The sequence below is a fragment of the Mirounga leonina genome, unplaced genomic scaffold (genome assembly GCF_011800145.1).
Source record: "Mirounga leonina isolate KUSES-001 unplaced genomic scaffold, KU_Mleo_1.0 Mir_151, whole genome shotgun sequence".
Classification (NCBI taxonomy): Eukaryota; Metazoa; Chordata; class Mammalia; order Carnivora; family Phocidae; genus Mirounga; species Mirounga leonina.
Genome location: NW_023270377.1, coordinates 58,991,324 through 59,013,212, shown reverse-complemented (window position 1 = coordinate 59,013,212; position 21,889 = coordinate 58,991,324). Strand labels below are relative to the sequence as shown.

Sequence of the window (21,889 nt, the reverse complement as noted above, 5' to 3'; positions counted from 1 at the left end):
AAATAAAGCTCTGGGCTTACCGCTGCGTAGCTTATTTAGAATTAGTTTCTACCACGAAATTTTCTACATTAAATTTCTAACACAAAGGTAAAAGCACATGTCTACAGTTTCTTAACTTTTTTAGAGAAAAAAATTGACTGTTAAACTGGGATCATTCAAGAGAGATTACTTGGAACTGGTACACTAGATGTTATTTCCTAAGCCTGCTTTCAGACTCTCCATAGTATTAATGCTGCTGTTTGGAACGCTCCTTTAGAGTAAGGAAATAAAACCTCTCGCCTCAGAGCATTCTTGATTTTTTTCTCAGAGACTACAATTCTCTGGAAAGACAATCTATCCACGTTCCAAAATGCAAAATAAAGGAGGCATGCGGGTCATGTAGGAAGAACGAGAATAGCTGAAAGAAGTCTAGCTTTGTCACAGAAGTCACTTACCTTCTCCCTTTGAGGCATTTTTTTAACAGTGAACCCACATTAAGTATATTATACTCCCTGAAGGTGAGTGGCCCTTTGTGTGTGTGTGTGTGTGTGTGTGTGTGTGTGGAAAGGGGCCAATGAGACAGGCTACCAGAGCCCAGAGGGTGTTCCTGGTGTTTCCTTGGTGGCAAAGGAAAGGAAGTCTCCAGAGAGATGAATATATTGTTTTAGAATGTCAGTGACAACCCAGGAGCCCCTCTGCCTGTGACTGCAACCTGGCCACGTCACAGAGCAGAGTGGAGACAGGAGCACGGTCTGGGGCGGAGACTGGGCGAGCTTTCGAGGGCACTGGTGGCCAGGCTGTAGGAGTCGATGCCTGCCCCGAGCTCAGCCGTGGCCACCCAAGCCCTGGCGTGCTCTGGATCAGAAGGGCCCATCTGAACACAAGAGGTGAAGGTCTTACAAGTGAAGTGCGATGCGCTTCACAAAGAGCGGACCCCTAACCTCAGCCCTGCCAGAGTCACTGTGATGTCAGTTGAAGAGTCTTGTCTCCCTCAGCTTCCTGTCCCCAACTGCTGTGTACCCTTTCCTGGGTACGGCTCCACAATGCTTATGTGGCAGTCTCCATAAATAGATTGTAAAGAGCTGAGCACAACCTTGGGACTGAAAGAAGCTCTGTGTGTAAAATAGTATTTATTTTCTGAATACTGCCCATAGGTTTAAGGAAGCAGTGGAGAATGTTCTACAGGGTGATCAGAGTGGAATGTTTTGAGTTTGGGGCGTTTCTTTGTTTGTTTTTGACAAATGATGGAAATGTTCTAGGTATTTTTTTTATGTACTTAAAAAAAAGAAAGAAACAAAGACAAAGAAAAGAAAGCTGTTGGGTTTTGTTCTCTAGTCCCTTCTTAGTTTGGGTACAGTTGCCGAGTGCAAGAAAAGTGTATACGTAATAGGCTTCAGTGGACTTGAGAGTCAGCCTTTTACATATATTCATTCGGAGAGGGTGTTGTGAGCTATCCTTTGCATAAATTTTATCTTTGTGTTAAGAAGATGAAAGTGCTCTTAATTAGCCATTTGGCAATTTGGAAGCTTGGTGCTCTTTTTTCCATCAACGGCTAGAATGCTTCTCACAGGGTTGGGAGGAGGAAGAAAAGAAAACTACTGTTTGTTTTGACCAGAAGTCTACTTCAGACCAGTTTGACTCAAAGCAGAGTAAGGTTAACAGACCATCCAGAGGCAGCACTAACAGGCAATGTTAAGTTCAAAAGGGCAGGGGAAGGAACTGGGGGCAGCCTGGAGGGTCTGTCGTGCTGGCTTCGGAGGTCGGGGCTCCGGCAGGAAGGGCAGAGCTCCATGAAGCAGGAGGCTGTGTCCGAAAAAATGATCCCATTGTCGTGTGCTGGGTTCTGATCTTCATTTTCAATCCTTTTTCCTCAAGCACATAAAGAAGCCAGACTATGTGACGACAGGCATTGTACCCGACTGGGGAGACAGCATAGAAGTGAAGAATGAAGATCAGATTCAAGGGCTTCGTCAGGCTTGTCAGCTGGCGCGACATGTCCTCCTCCTGGCTGGGAAGAGTTTAAAGGTGGCGTCTCACCAAGCCTCAGAAGGACATACATCAGGGGCAACAAACCCTCCTCTTTTCCCTCTCTCCCTTTCACTCATCTTGTGTACACATCTAATTTGTTAAAAAATCAAGTCAAGCCTTGGGATGGGGGAAGGGGATTTCATTATTTTGTGTGTTTATTCTAGAGGTAACTTAAAATCCAAATTAAATTTTAAGTAGCAGGATTCTGGAGATACTTTGGGCCCAATCAGCCTATCCAACTTGATCAATGGCAGACAGCTTTGACTTCTGTCCCCTTATTCCTGCCTGTATTTTCTGCTTTTACTGCCCACATTATTTCTGGGTGCCTGAAGAGTTGTTCTCCTTTATCCTTTGTCTCCTTTTTCCTTGCATTAGCTCTGCAAAGCAAGATTAGAGCATATACACAAAGCTATGGGTAATATAGAAATGTAATTACGGACAACCAGAATAATCTGAAACACTCTGCTTTATAAGGATCATTAAAAAAAAAAAAAAGTATGGGCCTGTAATTTCCAGATGGTGGGCAGAATTTAGGAAGTGAGTCTCTTTGGTGAAATCACTTAAGAGTTTCATGTAATAAACTTGTTACAGCAACATAACTAAGCATAATATGAATATCAACGCAAAGAAAAATATTGAAGAAACAGGTAATTTTTAATAAAAGGTTTTGTTTTAGAATTTTACCTATGACTTATGAGTTTATGGCAGTATCTTCGTGTACTCATAAAACTCAATTTTAGGGTTTTTTTTTTTTTTTTTAGTTTGAGAGCAATTGGATGCCTCCTAATAAGAGAGAAATACTTTTTAAAAACACAGTGGATTTACTTAGGTCTGAAAGAAAGCAAGATTCGTGAAAACCAAATTTCTACAATATGTATCAGACTGAGTTTTTAAAATAATGATCCATAATCTTCCCATCATTGCTGCAAAACCCATGCAAGGTTTCACTGAGATAAAAAGGTGTGGGTCGACCTACTTTTTCAAGCTTTGTCATCTAAACTGAAGCTACTTTTGAGAATTTATTTATATGCTTCAGCTAGCCTGAGGCACTAACCCTTGAGGAAGAGGAAGGAATTGCTTAGGAACATATTTGTGAAGTGTTCAGGCTCAAAAGGAATCATGTCATTTAATGACTCACAGATAATTTAAAGGATCTTAGGGCTTACAACTTCCATTTCCTCACAGCCCATAACACCATCATATACCCAAATGACTGTCAAAAAGGCACAACTTAAATATTTCAGGTTAATTGCCATTAATCAAAATGTTCTATCACAAGTTTATCACAGTAAATCTGGACAGTCTCATCTGAGAGTGCTGTAGCTATAGACATGGTCAGCGAGGGCAGGAAATGTCTTCAACTGTTGCTGCACAATTTCTTTATTTAATATTTTAGGTTGACATGACAACTGAAGAGATAGATGCTCTTGTCCATCAGGAAATCATCAGTCATGATGCTTATCCCTCACCTCTAGGCTATGGAGGTTTCCCAAAATCTGTTTGTACCTCTGTAAACAACGTGCTCTGTCATGGTATTCCTGACAGGTATTTATTGCTTAATAACATATTGTTCCTTTGGAAACTAAAACATGAGACTGAGATCTCTAACACATGTTGAAAGACACTAGCTTAATTGAAACCCACCTGCAAACTTGTGAAGCTGATTAGGGTAAAACAAAAATTTTGAAGTATTTTGCTTCTAGGTGGACATAATTTAATGTTTGTTAAAGGAGTGTGTAATCCAAAAAGGTCATTGTTCCTTAAATATTTCTTTTACCTTCTTAGATTTTAACCATATAAATGGTAAAAATCCAAATGTAGGCAAATACAGGTTATCAACTATTGTTTCAGCTCTTTGCAAAATTAAGGTAACTGATAAGTACATTTTTTAAAGAATTTTAAAAAGATTTTTAAATAATGGCAATATGTTCATACTCTGTATTTCTTGTAAAATTGGATGTGACTGATGTAACTTAAAGACTAGATATAGTTTTTCCATTTATTCCTCTTCTACTCTGAATTATCATTGCAATTCACTGGCTTGTGTATTTATTTTTACATTCCTCTTACTGAGATCTGTCTGTCACCATTTTTATTCCGTTTACATTTCAGCCGACCTCTTCAGGATGGAGATATTATCAACATTGATGTCACGGTGAGTAAATAATATAAAAAATAGTCTGATCAACTTGAGAATTGCTGGTAGCACCAGGAAGAATTGTGGCTTGAAAATGCAAGCCGCACCAAGGGAAGTGCTGTTTACTTCTAGACCCAGACGCAAGCAGCTGGTTTCCTTTTTTGTCTTTAACTCCGTGTTTATTCCAAGTAAACCCAGGCCTGACTTGAATTTAGGGCTGGAATCAGATGCACTGAGATCAATGTTGGCCTAAGTGAAATGTCAACCCAATCCTGCTATGTGTCATGTTTTTGAGAAGGTGTAATTGTTATTGATCCACTGTGTAGTTAATGCAGAGGCACCACAGCACTGGGCAGCTGCTGAAGCTGGATATGTATGAGATGAGCTAACGCGAAGAAAGCCAGCATTTTTCCTTCACTCTGCCAAGATTGATCTTCCTCTTCCTGCTGATTTTGAGTGGGGCCTGTCATTATCTTACTCTGTCATTAGGGGCTACATTGGCCTGTGTGTCAGTCTATTTGGACAGCAACTCTTTTGCTAGCAGTGTTCCTTAGATTTAGTAAAATCCCTGAAGGTAACGTCGTGTTCCATTTGTGGCAGAGAGGGTCTAGAGAGCCTTGAACTCGGAGCATACGAGCAGAATGCTTTTCTCTCTGAACCTAACTTTTTACTGCATGGTTAACAGCCTTTCTTTTAAATAACAACCCAAAGTGATTTAACACGGGAACTTCAAATTGTACAAGCTCTAACCTTTTCTAATTCCCTCAGCCTTTCACTATTCTCAGACTTGGATTACTTGCTCTTTGGCAGTTCATTTCACTAAAAAAGTGTGTAATGGTCCCTTTGGATTATGTAGATTGTAAATAAATTGTATACATCTGATGATTAATAAATAAGGTTTAAATACGTAAATAAAATTTAATCATCTGATGAGAACTAGTTGCGATAGACACCATTCAAGGAGTATAGCTTCTGTGGATGAGGAAGTATTTTCCATAATAGTTATTTTGTATCCACACCATGAATTTAGGTAGGCGAGAGAATGAGGTGGAAATTGGCATCCGATAGTTGAGTTCGGCCAGATTTTTAGTTGTTTAAACTAACTCACCCTCTTTTCTTCATATCAGTTTGTATGGTGACATAGCCAACGATTCCTGTATTGCTGCTTCTCTTTCATACACCATTTTGTCCTACTTAGAATACTTGAACATTTGCTCCACATATATTCTGTCGGTTTATCTTTCCAACTCAGAGTCATGAAGGAGGAGGTATTTTATGAAGTATACCTGAAGTAAAGTATTTTTCCTGATATACTTTTCTTTCGAATTGTAACTGATTTGGGGGTTGTACATTTATTATCTCACCTAATCACCCCCTAATAAAATATTGCTGCTTTGAATGAAATCAGCACACTCTTTGCTACTGCTCCCAACGCATCCAAAGAGAATATTCCATGCCTTTTCTGTTTCCTGAAGACTTTTAGTACATTTTTAACATTCAATTATTTCACAGTTGCAAAACTCATAAAGCAATGTGAAATACTTCAAGTGTCTAGAAATATGAAGGAGTCAAGAAAACATATTGGTCACTATCTTAATAAATTATATATTTTTTACCCCTCCCCACAAATTACATTCCCTGTGAGATATGTTATTAAGTGAAAGACTCCATTATCAGATCCTATACTTTTATCAGAAAATACTCATTATGCATTTTATAATTGTTTATATCTAGTATATACCACAAGAAAACAGACTTCTTTCCCCCTTGAAAGTTGAATGTTAAAAAAACAGACTGTGAGATGCCTAGAGTAGTTGCTCAATAAATTTGTTTAATAAATGAAGTACAAAACAAGAATACTTGGTGAGCATAAACCCTAATTATAGATAACTGCCGTAGACTTTCAGAAGTATTGTTATTCTCATATATATTGAATCTTTCACATATTTTGAAAGCTAGCAAAAAGTAATGTAAAAAGGCAAATAAAGATTTTTAAAAATATTTTTTGCTTAAATAACAGTTACATAAACACTGAATTATACATTTTTAAAACACACTTATATTAGTAACTGTAATATATTTGTGTATAAAATCAAACTTGTACTTTCTTGGATTGCAAATAGGAAAAAATATATAAAACAGTATTCTATTGCAAGGTAATTAAGGTCATTTGACATAGTAGAGGAAACATTTGATTAGAAGCCAATAATCCATCATGTTAATCTGGATCTACCTCTGTATTTTGCCACCAGCCTTAGACAAGTTACCTGTTTATGCCTCAGGTTGCTGACTTATAAAGTGAAGACTGAATAAAGACTTTTCCTGCTTCCCTTACAGGGTGTAGTAGAGTATTTTTTTGGTGCAGAATAGTATACAGATTTAAGACATTAACTCAGTATTAAGATAGACAGAAAGCTCAGCTAAATACAGCTAAATATCTTTTTTTTATAAGTTTCTACATTTTACTTTATGAGAAAGAGAAATGTGAAGAACAATTACATAGGTAAAATTTATGCAAAATAGCAAATTCCATGCTATATCTAAGGATCAGTATTCAACCAGTCCCTTCTACCTTCTATATATATTATACTGTTTGTTAATTATTGATTTTTTATAATGAATCTGGTGTCTTTCAAGATCCTATTGGGCCTACTGAATCATTGACAACTGATAAAATTTTTTTTTCTGTAATTTTATTCTTAAGCCTATTTTGTTATATTTTAATCCTTTAAAAACCCATGTATAGTGTTTTCTGTTAACATTCTGCTATCTGGACCATTTGACTAAGGTTTCACTTCCAGACAGGATCTTTCCCTAACATATTTCATTCCCATATTGAGCCACTTCAACTCTTGGAACGAAATTCTCCTACTGTCTAATACTGACAAGTCTATTTTATTTCTTCTTCTTATTGTCTATCACTTCCAAATGTAGGATTGGTAAATGAAAGATCAAGTATCTTCATGACACTGAAGAAACTTTTCACTATGTTAAATACTTCTAGGTTCTCTAGAGCTATTGTAGTAATTGTGGGTCAATGTCTTTGGTCACTCATTTATGCATGTATAGTTTTGTCTTCTCAGAAATAAAATGAGGAATCAAAACATTATACTAGCATTGCTAATCATAATGCTGAAACAGCCATTCTAGTTACGTATTTATTTTTAGATTTTGTAATATCATCATATGGTTCATCTTTTTAATTTCTGTAAGGCTTTAGCATATCCTTTTTTTTTTTTTTTGTAGGGAAATGAGAGTAATTCTGGAAGGGTGAAACATATGAATCTACTAAATACATAAATGAACACAATATATACTTTCGGAAAGTACGGTTTTAAACAAGGACATATTTTAAAATGTTTGCCTGTGTTTAGGTCTATTACAATGGCTACCATGGAGACACGTCCGAAACGTTTTTGGTGGGCAATGTGGATGAGTGTGGTAAAAAGTTAGTGGAGGTTGCCAGGAGGTGTAGAGATGAAGCAGTTGCAGCTTGCAGAGCGGGGGCTCCCTTCTCTGTAATTGGAAACACAATCAGGTAAGCCTTACATTGACAAGTAAAGGGAGGGTTGGCAAATGGTACAAATTATTGGTAGCTTGGTATAAAGTTGATGACATGTTTTATGATTCAGGACCATCATTTCAGTCTGATATCAGTATGTGAACTGCCAAGCTGCCGTGTTGTTCCCTGGGTTTAAAAAAAAGAGAGAGAGAGATTTTAAAACAGTGAATTATACTAGGGTCAGCAGGAAACTTACAGGAGCAGCAAGCAATATTTATGACTGCTTTAGTTTTAGCTCGACATATTGGTCTGTAGTGTTCCTTTACCCAAAATCACACCAAACATGGAAGAAAGTACCTAAGAAGGGGATAAGCATCCCAACTCTTGGATAATGAAACAGGAGAAAAGCTAAATTTTATAAGGAATGAAGTGAAACATATTCCTGTGATACAGAGATTAAAAAAACATTAGCTCAAGCAAGCCTTACCTTTCAAATTAGTGGATTAGCAAACAGGCTGAAAGGGTGAGCTTATGTCCTTTTCTTGTCTGGTTCATTTTTTTCCCTGTAAACTATTGTTTATTTTCCAAACAGTATTCTATGCTTGCTTTTTGAGTATATGTGTATTTTCTGAATTCAAGACTTTTCCTCGTAATCTGTTACCTCCTTTTAGATCTTTTCTTTTAACCCCCATAACTGTTTTGAAGTAGACATACAGAATATGTGTTTTCATTCAAAAGTAATACATTGTGTTAAAGATGATCACATCAGTACCTTTTAAAGTACTGTTCTCATTAATATGAACCATTGAATACTTCCCATTTGTCTAAAGGATGGAAGGCTTAGTCACCTTGAAAAGATGCTGCCTTTTTTCTTCGTAAGCCCTCAAATACTTTAAGAAAAAAGGCAGTAAAATATCAGTTAAATGTATGTATGGCTTTAAAAATATTGTAACAATGTCTGAGTCAAACTTTAGTAAAATCTCTTTGGGTTATATCTGAGAAGCTTTTATTGAAGACTTTGAACAAAATTGTGTTTTTGACAGTTTTAAATTATAGGCTAACTAGCCTGGGAAAAAAGGATAGTGTCTCTCTGTTCTTTCATAGGAAATGTTGAATCAGACCCCTACTGGGAAGAGAAATTTAATGCATATCTCACTATCTTACTGTCCATGAATATAATAGAAATGAATTCAAAATGCAGTTTTATTTTTGCAAATGGGATGAGTCGATAGATGTATCTCATATTTTTGAACACCTAGGGTTCAACAAATTTACTGGTGGTGCTCTTGCATTTTAACAAAATTTATTCTTCAGTAGAAGGGGGCAGAGAACACTAGATTCTTATTCAAGCATTCTATCGAGCTCTGCATTCATGGCTGTGTCTAAAGGGCATGTCAGCCTTTGATTCTCTCTGAGAGGTAATTATCCTTTTCCTGTCACGGAACAACAAATGATAGCTAACTACAGAGGCACATTTGCAGTAGTCACATTCATCAACTGCAGGAAAAAAAATTCAATTTAATTGTGCAACACAGCTGCACATGGGCTTTTGAGCATTTCTGTTGTTCTCCCTGTCTCGCTATTCCTCCCTCCAGATCTATTTTTTAAACTTTTTTTTCTGGTTATTTTTTCCCCTTTTTGTCTCTTCTTCCATTTTTACTCTCTGTACTTTCTTGTTAAAGTAATTTTCCTTTGTGGCTCTCATTCTTTTTTCCCCATTGAAGGCTATGAATGTAGAAAATTATCACAATTACTCATATAATTGAGCCTCTTTGTAGCAAGTGCAACTCCAGTAGCCTTTCTCCATCATGAAAATGGTTTCATTATAGGGTTTTTCATATTCTCTGACACCATCTACACAGAGGAACAGGCGTGCAGATGAGATGTGCTAGGAACAGGCTAGATCAGTAAGGTCACAGTAGGAATAATTAGCTCTGCTATGGAAAGAGCATCTAGGCCTTTTACTGCTACATAAATGTACTGTCCGTGGCTTTTAGTCACAAAAAAACTTACTAACAAATGGAGCTCCCGCCTACTACTTTGAAAAAAAGATTTGTATCAACACTACAATTTTCCATCATTAAGACTAATAACACAGAGCCTAGTATACATCAAGGGGAATAAAAAGAAAAATCTCACATTCAAGTGGCGGCTGGGTGCTGACCTTTGTTCCCTTTTTTTGTGTACGACTTAACTCTTTACAAAAAAGAGCCACACGCCACACCAACACGCAGGTGAGCTCCAGCTAGTGCTAGCAAAGCATAGCATTCAGTCGGAAAATCTGATAAATCTCCATGCAGGATAATGCATTTCATTACATATTCACTACATTAATTCTAGCTACATTAAAAAAAGAAGAAGAAGAAGAAGAGTAAAATTGAAAGTGACATTGGATTTTAGCTCTCTGGATGCAAAGGTCAGTTTTCCCAGAGTATGAACATGAGATGTACAGGCTCCTTTGAAAACCAGACCAGCCCCAACAGCTACACTTAGAAAACTATGTGAAAAATAATAGACAATGAACTTTTTCCTTGTACCCTGATACATTTCATTATTTAGATGGTTTCTGTCTGCCACCGGGGACTAACCAATGTTAAGGCGGTGTTTCTGGACATCTATTATTTTGCCTTTTCTTATTCAGGCAAAATCTCAAGGGAGTAAATAAACAAACAGTCTCCACCTTTAAGCCAAAAGTACTTGGAATCGTTACAGACCCAAGGTTTACAAACATCTTTCAACTCAGTCTCATTTATTTTAAGATATTCACCGTCTTTTGCATAGCCTCCTTCTACTGATACACTGCGAAAAGAACATTCAAGTTTCTTTTATTCGTAGTATGTTACCAAAAACCTAGTGATCTTCAGGGGCAAATTTTGAAATTCTCTGAAGCCTGGAAGGGTAGGAGGATATCTCTGAAGAAGTATTGGCTATAATAGTTTAATGAAAAGTTCTCTGTGTGCCCTTTTGCTTCATGAGGGATAGCTAGTGAACTTTAGATTGCAATGTTCTTATGCTCACCGTACCTCCATTTGCTTTAAATTATCTCTAAAGCTGTATATTCAGATTATCTCTAGATGATATGATCTGTACATGAGAATATTGTGAATGTGTAGATTCATGCATCCCAAATATGTGACAGTTCAATCAAAAATAATTTAAACTTACAGTTGTAAGTGTCATGATGAAAGTATCAGTAAATGGTTTTTAATGTTGAATTCATAAGTATATGTTTTGATATTAATTTAGAAGAATATAAAGCAGATTTTTAAAAATAATCTCTTTCTATTAGATTATGCACATTTAAACAATAAGTGGCTCAGGCAAAATAAGTCATTTTAATGTCATCTGTGATGGATTTTTCTTGACAGCTACTGTAAATTACAATTACACTGCTTCTCTCGGCACATGAAAGTAAGCACTGCAATAAATTATCTTTTATTTCAATCCATCATGTCTGCTTTTCGGAAACAGAAAACCTCGAATAAAAGTTCAGCACTATTGTAAGAAAAATACAGTAATTTGTGATCCAGCTTGAAACAAAAAAATGTACCACTCTTTTGGAAAACGGTTGTTGGCTTTCAAAAATATTACTAATTGTACTTAAATATTCCGTGTCATTAGAGGGAATCCTTGGACTCGTGCATTCCTTCGTTCAAAGACTACTGTTTAAAATAAAAGTCTGGAAAGACCGAACTTGGAAAATCAGGGGGCCATTTAATTAGAGATGTGACCGTGTGGAAATTAGTGCTCTTTATAGGATTCATGTAAAAATGGTGATAAAACTATTTCCATGTGCATTTTTATTTCTTGAGAAGAGTATGCACTTAAACATAGTACTCCTCTGCCCTCTTGGGGAATGTATTCTTAGTCACAAAATGTACTTGAAATGTATTAAGAATTTTAATTTATCTACACAATACTTCAACTGAGGAAAACTACCTCATGAAAGGGAATTAAGTGGAAGAAAACCGTCACAAGATGAAATTCCTTAAGAGAGGAACCGTAACTGAAACGTGAACTGTAATAATAGGATGATTTCAAAGTAAGTTCAGAAACTACATTTGTACACCTTCTTCTTCCTCTCCCCTCTTCTTCCTCCCCAAATAGTCCCTATGAAGGACTTCAAATCATAAATGCGCTCAGGCTCATGGGTAAGTGTTGTACTGTCGGAGAGGATTTTTAGTTAGAGAAAATCGGAACAGAACAGCTAATACCAGGAGAATTCTTTTCTTCGGTAGGTTGCAGCAGAAAGAAGGCAGATCTCCTGAGTGGGAATGTCCAGGGCAAGAAGACCCTTGAGTCAGAAGGGGCCACGGCCCTGTGAGGCCTGGTGCTGGGGAGTGGCCGCTACGTTTCTTGGGCAGCCCTGCCCACCCAGCTGTTTCCATTTCCCACAACACACCAGTTAAGGGAAGCACACGTATGCTCCACCTTCCCGTGCTGCCACTTGCTTTCACGTTAGAGTGGAATTTGCTACGACAGGTCACTCGGATGGTCTCTTATGAAGTTAGATTTAAGCCCTAGAATCAGGGCAGATAATCTCGTGCTTCCCGTATATTCCAAAATAGTAGAAGGGGCATGGTTTTAAATAGGAAATAGGAACATTAGTGAGATTTGATCCCATTTAGTCCCAGTAAGTATGTGTTAAAAAGCTCACTACAAATCCAAAAGGGAAATACCCTGAAAAGCAGACAGAACTATATACTTAGCTCCTGGGAATCAAGCATTGAGATGGGTGCTCACCCAAGGAACTGAGCAAAATTTGTCCTGTGCTTTTCCTCTTTCCACCCGGCTGTGAAATCCTGACCTTTGCATTCATGACACATACATTCTGTGATCCTCCTATAACCGTAAGTTCCAGCAGGATCCAGGCAGTAAATTGTTGTAGGAGAATGCACTCAAATATCTTTAGCCACCTTGTAATTGCACGGCTTCTTTTATGAAGAGGAATGAGAGGTGTGATGGCGGAGGGACCCCAAGTGTTTTTTCAGAGTGGGCTTTCTTCCTCTCCTCTCATCAGAAATTAAAATGAAGATTGCCATTGTAACACACATTTAAGATGTAGCCGTGATGCCTGCCAATCAGTTAGATCCTAGGGTTGTTTTTTTTTTTTTTAAGGAAAGAAAATAGGCGAACAATATTGAATGTTTTTAGAATCATTGAGGTTTGTTGGGACTGAAGTCACATAATTTACAGGTTTAGGTAGAACCCATTCTTGTAAAAAAAAAGTCTAGATCATTATTGTCTTATCTAATAATCTCTCTTCCACCCTCTATCCACTCTCCATTCTCAGTTTTTATTCAGAAATTATGTGGTACAGATAGAAGCACCTTGGAAAAGCTTTTATACCTCCTGCCCCAAGTGCAAAGACATACAGAAATAACTATAACCATAAAGTACAACTTTAAGAGATAAAAATGTTGACTTGTTATTCCGGTCATTGACACATGCATAGCTTACCTGTTTCTGCACTATCAGTTACATGGAAATTAAATCTGAATGAGGGGCTGTCCATCTGCTATTTATAGTGACATCCCGGTCTAAGGGAAGGTATCTTGCAGGTCTGGAGATTAAAGTTAAATGTGTTCAGAGATAAATGTATTGACATGAATGCTCTTAGAGATGCTGCCTTTGAGTTCATGTTCAACTAAACCTAGGGTCTACTGGAAACTCTAGTTTGGGATCTAAGAACTTTGACTTTGAATTTAAATAGTAGTCCTATAAAAACCGATCCATTGTTATGGTTAGGGTTAGGGCACTATGCCTCTCATCCTCATGAAAATATAAATTGTTCATCATTTATATTGGTATCTTTCTGGTGCTCCTAGAAATGAGTATGTTCACCTGATTTCAAAAACAACTTCTTAACTTTGTACATGAGGATTTTAGGGCTGGATTCTATATGCCAGACTTCATTTATATGGAATAGATGGAACCCAGTACATTTGCATGTAGAAAGAACTAATAAAGCTTTAAGAATTAGGAATCACAATACTAGCTTCTCTTAAACATCACGGTGATTAAAAAGCATTCTGTGTGCATTTTGTTAATGACATAAGTCTTGAGTGAAAATCCCAAATGATGACAAAATCTTGGAGTATTTCAGGAATATTGACAATGCAATTTGACCTTTTGTATGAGTGTGTCTGTTTCTAAAATGTATAATGTTTTGAAATAGGCCAGAATAAGGAAACTATAAAAGTAGGAGGTCACATTTCTAGATTGCATTTTTGTTTCTCTGTTCAGTTCCCAAATCAGTAGTAATTTGCACGGTCTTTTGTGAAACCTCATACAAACCAAGCAACTTTGTATGACCTGCATTCTATGCACGTGTGTCTTGGTTATGCATGTCGATCTATATATGTGTGCGTGCACACTCATTTGTTGTCCAAAAGTGGCCTTGTTTGAATGCTGTACTAAGGTAAATGAAGCAAACTACTGTTCAATACATACCTTTTTCTTCATTTATCCAAAGGGAGTCGTTGCATGCAATGGCAAAAATTTTAATTATTCCAGAATAATGAAAACATTGTTATTATCTGGCTCTAAATATAACTGATTTTTTCTCTTTCAGAGACCATTATAAAGTGACTTTACCTAAGAATGCATTAAAAACCTACCTAATTTAATTAAATATTTTTGTTTGGTCACTTTTAAAGCCATATAACTCATCAGAATGGTTTGCAAGTCTGTCCACATTTTGTGGGGCATGGGATAGGATCTTACTTTCATGGACATCCAGAAATTTGGCATCATGGTAAGGAAGTTAATTTGGGAACTATTTACTGTGTGGAATCAGAATAAGGCAGTTTTGCTCCTGATGTTCCTCTAACTTTGAATTCATATGATCATCCTTTTGTGTGTATGCATGTGTGTGCATGTGTGTGTGTGTGGGGGGGGTTACTTAATTGTAACCAGCACATTACTATGTTACTGGATTAGAGCCCAGCAGTTTCAGTCTCCGAATAGGGTTTATTTTGCTTTTTGTCTTCCCCTGAAGGGTGATGGCTGGAAGGCACAAGGGATACTTGTCTAGAAAAAGTTACTAAAAACAAAATGCCACTGCATCATTGTCCCAGCAGTATGCACATATGACTGTTTTCTGTTTTTCCTTTTCTACCCCCTTCTCTAACCGCTGACTGTTGTGGTTAAACTTCATTACATCCTACACAGCGTTGACAGCTGATGTATTTAGCAGCATGTACTCTTTAGTGATTTCTAGATTATACCCACCCTTGTATTCCTTCCCCAGAACCTCCTGCTTTTCCCTGCCTGGGTGTGCACCCTACAATGAGAAGGCAAGGGTGGGCCAGAAGCAGTGGTTAGGGTAGGAGGCAGTTCTATAGAGTGCCCCCCAGGGGGGCTGCACACCTGGACAGGGACTGAAGGAAAGTTGGGCCTTGACCTGTGTGCTTGGGGTAGAAGCAGGCCCTAGAAGAAATACTGCCTAGAACCCATTCCCTGGAAGATCCTCATGGACCCAGCAGGTCAGAATTCCCTTTGCACCAAAGAGCCCCACCTGAGGCAGCTCAGGAGTGCAGAAAGAGTGTCTCAGGCGTGTGCCCCACCCTGCACCAACACTCGGAGTTATTTCAAGTCACCCCTGTCCTAGCCTCCTGCTTTAATCTGCACCCTAAGGGACTGCCTTCCCTTTGTATCAGTTCCCCAAGATGTCTTTTTCTTTGGGGTGGTGGGCAGGGCCTAGGACGCAGTGAAGCCAGGAGACCGGGAAGCAAGTGGCCAGGGGACTGTGGAGGTTGTCTAAAACCCACAACAGGTGTCTAAAAACACCCCGGCTGCCTCTGGTAGACCTTGGTGCACCCTTCCCAGGGGCCTTGACCCCAAGCAAAGAAAATGCAAAGGCTAAGGCTCAGAACCCCATTCCTTGGTGATGACCACTACCAGGTTTCTAGAAATCTCCATCCTTCTTCATACCCTAAAAGAAAAAAAATTTTTTTAAAAGACCAAGGTTTTTTTTTGAGCAATCCTGCCCCTCTAATTCTGTTTCTCTCTTTCTCTCCATTTCTCACTCTCCCTACCCCGTATTTTTTGTTTTGCAGCAAATGACAGCGATCTACTCATGGAGGAGGGAATGGCGTTCACCATAGGTCAGTGCCCAAGCTCCCCTTCAGAGAGCTGTGGCATCCTGGATGGAGGCAGCAGTGCTGGCCTAGGCCCTGCAGTCCCGCGAAGGAATAATAAAGCCAATCAGTGTAATGAAATAATTCAGATGCATAGCAAATCTGATTAAATAATATCCTTGAGCCCCATCTTCCTAAATCAGATACTTACCGACACATTTAGGAGACAGCAGCCATCCAACTTCTAATTCTGTTACCAGCATAATGTGGTGTTTGTGGGTTTTTTTGTTTGTTTTGGTTTGGTTTTGGTGTTTTTTGGGTCTTATTTTGTTTTGGTGCCCCCCCCCCCCCGCCCCGTAACACCCAGTAACTAGAAGTGATCATGTCCCTTGCTCCTTGTCGGCAAGTGATACGTACTGTCTGGCCGCCCATTCCTGGCTGATCATGTGATTGGTGTCACTACCAAATTCCAATCATCTAAGACCCTAACGGCATCATATGTCTGACTGTGGTACTTAATGGAGAAGCAATTAGCGTGAAATAAGAAAATTGTTATTTGCTGATTAATGAACATTTTAAGCATGTTTTAAAAATTCAAATATTTTTAAAAACTGACTGGTATTTATAAGAGGGACTGGTGTTTGGGTGGTTATTATCCACGGGGTCCTAATTAAGGCTTGATTAAAATAACCTTTTTTTTTCTCAAAAAAATTACGAACTAGGCAACTTCATACATTTTTGAATGCGGTAGTGTTTGCTCTTCCTACTGTTTAGTTTGTAGTATACTATGTAAGCAACATCAATTATCAGCCCTTGTGAGATGACAACAGGAACCCGTGGGGGAAGCACTTGGGGGGAGGGGAGGAGGACCTTCTTATTCTCTTTTTTCATAATCAGCCGAAACAATATTTGACAAGAATCTGATTAGATCCCTGCAGTAAATATTTTCCCTCTTACAGAACCAATCATAACCGAGGGATGCCCTGAATTTAAAGTCCTGGAAGATGCCTGGACTGTGGTCTCCGTGGATAATCAAAGGTGTTTGCTTTCTCTGTCACTGCTTTTAAATGATATGGGAAGGGAAGGTTGGTCCGACGGCTCGCGCGTTCTGCTCTTCCCCGCCCCGCCGGCTCGTGCGCCTTCTGACCGCTGCGGTGTGTGTTTCAGGTCCGCCCAGTTCGAGCACACAGTTCTCATCACGTCGGGGGGCGTGCAGATCCTGACCAAACTGCCCCACGAGGCCTGAGGAGCCGCCCGAGGGTCGCAGAGGCCGGGCGCTTTTTTTCCTAAATTGCTGAAATCCAGCTGGAGAACTTTCAGAAGACACAGGCGAACCGGAGATCACGCAGTAACCAACCTAGCTTATAGGCTTGGAAAAACCCGGTGGGGATTGGGGGCAGTTGGGAACTCAGATCTCAAGCCCTGCCTTGGCTGCACGGCTTCGGAGAAACCGCAGCTCGGCTTCCCCCCGCGGGAAACGATTATGGGCGGGGGGGGGGGGGGGGGGGGGGGGGGAATGGGGACGCTCTTGTTTGTAAGATGAGGGATTTCTAGAGATGCATGGTTTTCTCTTTTCCTTGTCTTGACTGCCCAAGTAAAAAGCTTTCCCCTCCTAAGCCCATTGTGTCTGTGGTCCTTGGTCTCCGACAGTTACTAGAGGGAGAGGGTAGATGGTTAATTTTTGATTTTCTGAACTTTTCACATGGGCGCGTGGGGGAAAGAATGAGGCTAGATGTTAGCTGGGAATTTTTTTTAAAGTCTCTTCTTTCCCCCTTGTGGATCCCACATTGGCACCAGCCCTTCCAGTTCCTTTCCCTTCATAGCTGCTTTGTGATGAAAAGATTAGCCCACAAACGGTGGGGTTGGTTACAAATATTTCCTTGCCTGTGAACCCTGGGTCTGGCCTCTACAGTGGCCTCTACACAAACAGAACCTTCCTGGTCCCCTGTGGCTCCTCCTCACACCCCTCATCCTGCCCCAAGCGGCCATTCCTGAGGTTACTTTTGAGGGACCCTCTCACCCCTCCATCACACACACACACACACACACACACACACGACTGTCTGTTGCACTAGAAATTAGAACATTGGCCCCACCAGTCCAGGTGTGAACAGTGTCCAGCTGGTCTAGCTCCTAAGCTGACCTCTCCCCATATTGGCCCCCTTTGAACTGCGCTCTCCTGCTGGAGACCCAGAGGATTCTAGCAGGGGAAGATATGGAAACTTCAGAGGGCAAGAGCCAAGTTAGCTGGGATTGGAACTGGCAAGCCTGCAGCTCCACCTGCTTCGGAAGCAGAAAATCCAAGCACCCACATTCTGCATTTCCCAAAGGCCCATTTCTGATCAGAATACCCTCCCTTCCTCAGTACGCACTACCCACTCCCCCCCCCCCAGCACCTGTTCACACCTGGTCTCAGGTGAAGAGGTGCTGGTCTAGTAGGCCACCTAGAGAATAGCCCCCCTCTGATTATAGTTTTAGGAACAAGTTTGGTGAGGGTGTCCCGGCAGCCAGGGGTTGCGCTAACTTGTTTCTACTGAAGCGGGTTTTGCAAAGTTGGGGCCCACTAAATATAGCTTGGGCTGGAGCGCACCAAGGAAATGCAAGCACCTGTAGTTGCCATGACAGGTGGTCTCTGTGATCAGGACCCAGGAGACACTCTGTGTCTTTGTGACACAGAGTGTTGGGAGAAGAGATAGGAAACAGGTCAATAAGTACACTTGGAAAAGTGGCTAGTTCAAGCTTTTCCCAGAACTCAGATTCTCCTGGGCACCCTCCATCCCTTACAGCTCCCTTTCTCTGCACGCAGGGATGGAGAATTTGGACAGAGGTGATTCCAATTCAAGTGGATCTGAGAGCTGGAAAAGGCGAGGGAGGGGTTGAAGATTTACAAGGACCATAGAAAAACTTTTCGGGGTGCTTGAGACATTGGCCAAGCAAAGGCCTAGAGACTGAGACTACTGCTCCTGAACAACCCGATTCTCTGGGAAGGAACCTGGCCCAGATGGCCTTGGGAGAGAAGTGCCTTGGGAGAGCTTTGCCAGATAATGATTTCACTTCTCTCCTAGAGCAGTCAGATTGCAACATTAGCCACTTATCTTATCTACGGATCAGTTTACTCCAAGTTCCCCAGGAATAATTTTATTAGGACCACAGGATTTTACCAACCACTGGGATAACATGCTGTTTGTGCAGCAATTATTCTGAGGTGGAAGTACTTATGGGACAGGTTTATAATCCTATTTATTAAAGTAACTAGTTTAAGCCTAGTTTAAACATTATACACACACATATATATGCATATATACCAGCACCAGCCAATATCAGCAGCTCCGTAGGAAACAAACTTGATTTAGAACGAACTCCGTTTAACATGCTTTGAAGTTGAAATTAGAAAGCAGATTTTAAAAATACCGTGTGCACCACCACCACCACGACCACCACCTTCCAGCTGAACTGGCCCCACACCTCACCCGGGGCCGCCGGGACTCCAGCCCACGCGTGGCTACTGCTAACACCACCGGACTCGGGTCGTGCGGTGTGTCCCACAGGTTCTACTCGGAATCCGGGACTCTCAGGATAAATGTGAGGGTTGGGACAAGCAAAGATCTAAGCAAACCAACGTTTCAGAACAGGTGTCGTCTTAGCAGTGGGGTGGGGGTGGGTGCGAGGGATCCACTCCCGGCTCACAGAATGGAGATGAGATCGCACGCTGCGAAGCTACTCAAGGCCCGGTGTCTCAGCGCCCGAGGGCCCCGGCTCAGCCGCCCCTCCCCGGACCTGCTTCTCTGGGGCTAAGAAATAATTCCCGAGTGTAGACACTCCCTCGCCCACATATAATGCATTTCTAAAATAAACAAGGCTCTGAAACCGTTTCCTGAGAGGGCGCGTGCGGGTCCTTTGTCCCACGGAGCCAGCCTGGTCCCCTGCGCTGGAAAGGCTTGGATTCCCCCTTCCAGATGTGGACAGAGCCCTGTAGACGGTCGCGACCCGTCGCCGCCTCTCTCCCCTTCCCCCACCTTACAGTTCTCTGGAATAAACTGGCCCATGGGCCGCCCAGCCGTCGGGTTTCCTCGCGTACAGCCCTGAGCGCCAGAAGTCAACAGCCACTTCCCTCGGCCCCAAGCCCGACCCGGCGCCAGCCGCGGCGATCACTTACGTGGGCAGGGCCCGCCAGAGGTGCGCGCAAGAGACCAGGGGCCCGGGCGGCATCCATGCGACTCTGGGCGCACCGCACCGCACCGCACTCCACACCCCGCAACAGGCGCTGGGAAGGAGCAGTTAAAACCACAAGTGCAACACGGAAATCAAGAGGAGTCGAGCGGCTCCGGGGCTAGTCTGGTGGCGGAGTCATTAGCTGGTTGTTGCTACAAAGCATCACCCTGTGGTTCGGTGATTAAGGAAAAAAAATCTTTTTAAACGTTGGCAAGCCAGTTATTGGTTTGAAGGATTTTTTTGTTTTGTTTTGCTTTTGTTTTTCCTTTTGCTCCAACCACGCTGCCTGAAATATTGCTACCCCCGACATCATGCCCTTAAACCAAAGGAGAGGAATTCCGCGGGCAGCAGCTGCGGCTACAGAAGTTAAAAAAGAGAGAAGCCCCTTCCACTAATATCTCTAACGACAGCACCGATGTAATTTGTTTTGAATGTTCATTTTTATTGGTGTTCCCTCTGCCAAAATGTGCTTGATTACAGAGGTTTGTCCTGTGATCAGTGCGCACTCCAGACAGGGGAAGGTGCATCGCCGAAGGTTCAACTCAGGCCAGATCAAATCCCGGGCTGTTTAACGCTGAAAGGCTGCATGTTGCTATTAGTGTTAAATATATGGCTAATTATGCGTATGAAAATTAAACATCAGTGTTATGCTAATGGGGCGCCTTCAGCTGCGGATCCGAGCACTTGAGACTACCATTTAATCAAATGAATCAGTAACTAATACATCTGCACGTGTGAACTTTCACAAGATCATTTCCCCGTTCCCATCACACCGCTAAATTATGAAAGAAATAATTATCAACACTTTCTAATTACCTAACAAAGTAATTTGGGATTCACCGTGGGGCTGGCGGGATGGGGAACCAACAGCCCCTCGCAGACAGCGTGGTGCGCGCCACGCCTCGTGGGGGTGGCTGTGTCGTGGCGGCGGCGGGGGGCTTTTGTGCGCTTTTCTGTACCTAGCGCCCCAGAAGATAGAAGGCGCCGTGGCAGCTTTTGCCAGCCCTGCCCCCAGGCCCAGTGGAGCCCGCTTTGGCCACTGGAGATGAGGAGGATCCTGGGCGACAATGAGAGACAAGTCTGTAACCAGATCTGCGAGCCTACCACCGGCCTGGCTTTGCCGCGGGTTTCGGTGGCCCGCAGGACTCCCAAACCCGGGGTACTCTTGCCAGACCCAGGAGGCCGGAAAATGACCCCCTGGTATCCGAGGCTCAAGCCGAACTGAGCCCGCCGGCCCCTCGGCTCCACTCTGCGCCGCGCCCTTGGGGCGAGTGAGCCCAGGGCGTTCGGCGCAGAGGGAGTGGAGGGGAGGGGGAGGCGGAGGAAGGTTGGGAGGGAAAGAGGGGGTGTGTGTTCGGGGGAGGGGGCGGTGCGGCCGCCTTTCCTGGGAGGAGAAGCGCGGGTTCCTGGCTCTTCGCGCGCTCTGCTTTAATCAGACCGGTGCAGCCTCGAGCTGGAGTGGCCAGCTGGGCCTGGAGCAATGCGAGCGGGCCCCAGGGAGCGGCGGCGGCGGCGCGGCGGCCGAGTGAGTGAGTTCGCCTGGAGGGCCCCAAACCCGACCCCAGGGATGTGGCAGAGCGGACCCAGGCCAGGGAGGCGCCGCCAAGGAGAGCGCTGCGCTAGGCACACGACTCCCGGGAGGACAGCGCCTTGTTGGCCGCCTCTGGTGCCCCCCGCCCCGCACCCCGCAGTGCGCGACTTTGCGCTCCGAGGCCGCGGCCGGGGCTCCGGAGCCGCGCTAGCTGAGCGCCGGACCGGGTGACTGCGGCTAGGAGAAGCGGTGCCCCTGTCCCGGTGTTGGGGGCGGGCGGAGGGTGGGGACAGTAGTGGGGGGAGGGCGGCTGCGCCGAGCCGCTGGTGGGTTTCTGGGAAGTAAGGCGCGCCGGGGAGGCGGGAGGCTGAAGAGCCACGGGCCGCGGAGGTCCCGGCGCGGGCGCTGCAGCCCATTGT

General features: G+C 42.3%; 1 protein-coding gene across 6 annotated transcripts in view; it reads left to right on the top strand.

The window, feature by feature from the left end:
- METAP1D (methionyl aminopeptidase type 1D, mitochondrial) overlaps positions 1–17,213 on the top strand; it is an 83,531-nt gene extending 66,318 nt beyond the window's left edge. For 4 of the 6 annotated variants that reach the window (XM_035007769.1, XM_035007770.1, XM_035007771.1 and 1 more), the window contains 8 exons: positions 1,855–2,004; positions 3,404–3,552; positions 4,120–4,162; positions 7,519–7,682; positions 14,306–14,403; positions 15,707–15,754; positions 16,687–16,765; positions 16,895–17,213. In XM_035007769.1, the coding sequence (XP_034863660.1) occupies positions 1,855–2,004; positions 3,404–3,552; positions 4,120–4,162; positions 7,519–7,682; positions 14,306–14,403; positions 15,707–15,754; positions 16,687–16,765; positions 16,895–16,973 (810 nt within the window). In that variant the 3' untranslated portion in view covers positions 16,974–17,213. Of the gene's footprint in view, positions 1–411; positions 498–1,854; positions 2,005–2,768; positions 3,553–4,119; positions 4,163–7,518; positions 7,683–14,305; positions 14,404–15,706; positions 15,755–16,686; positions 16,766–16,894 lie in introns of those variants that run through there. The other 2 variants (XM_035007773.1, XM_035007772.1) reach the window with 2 other exon arrangements.
- The last annotated feature ends 4,676 nt before the right edge of the window (positions 17,214–21,889 follow it).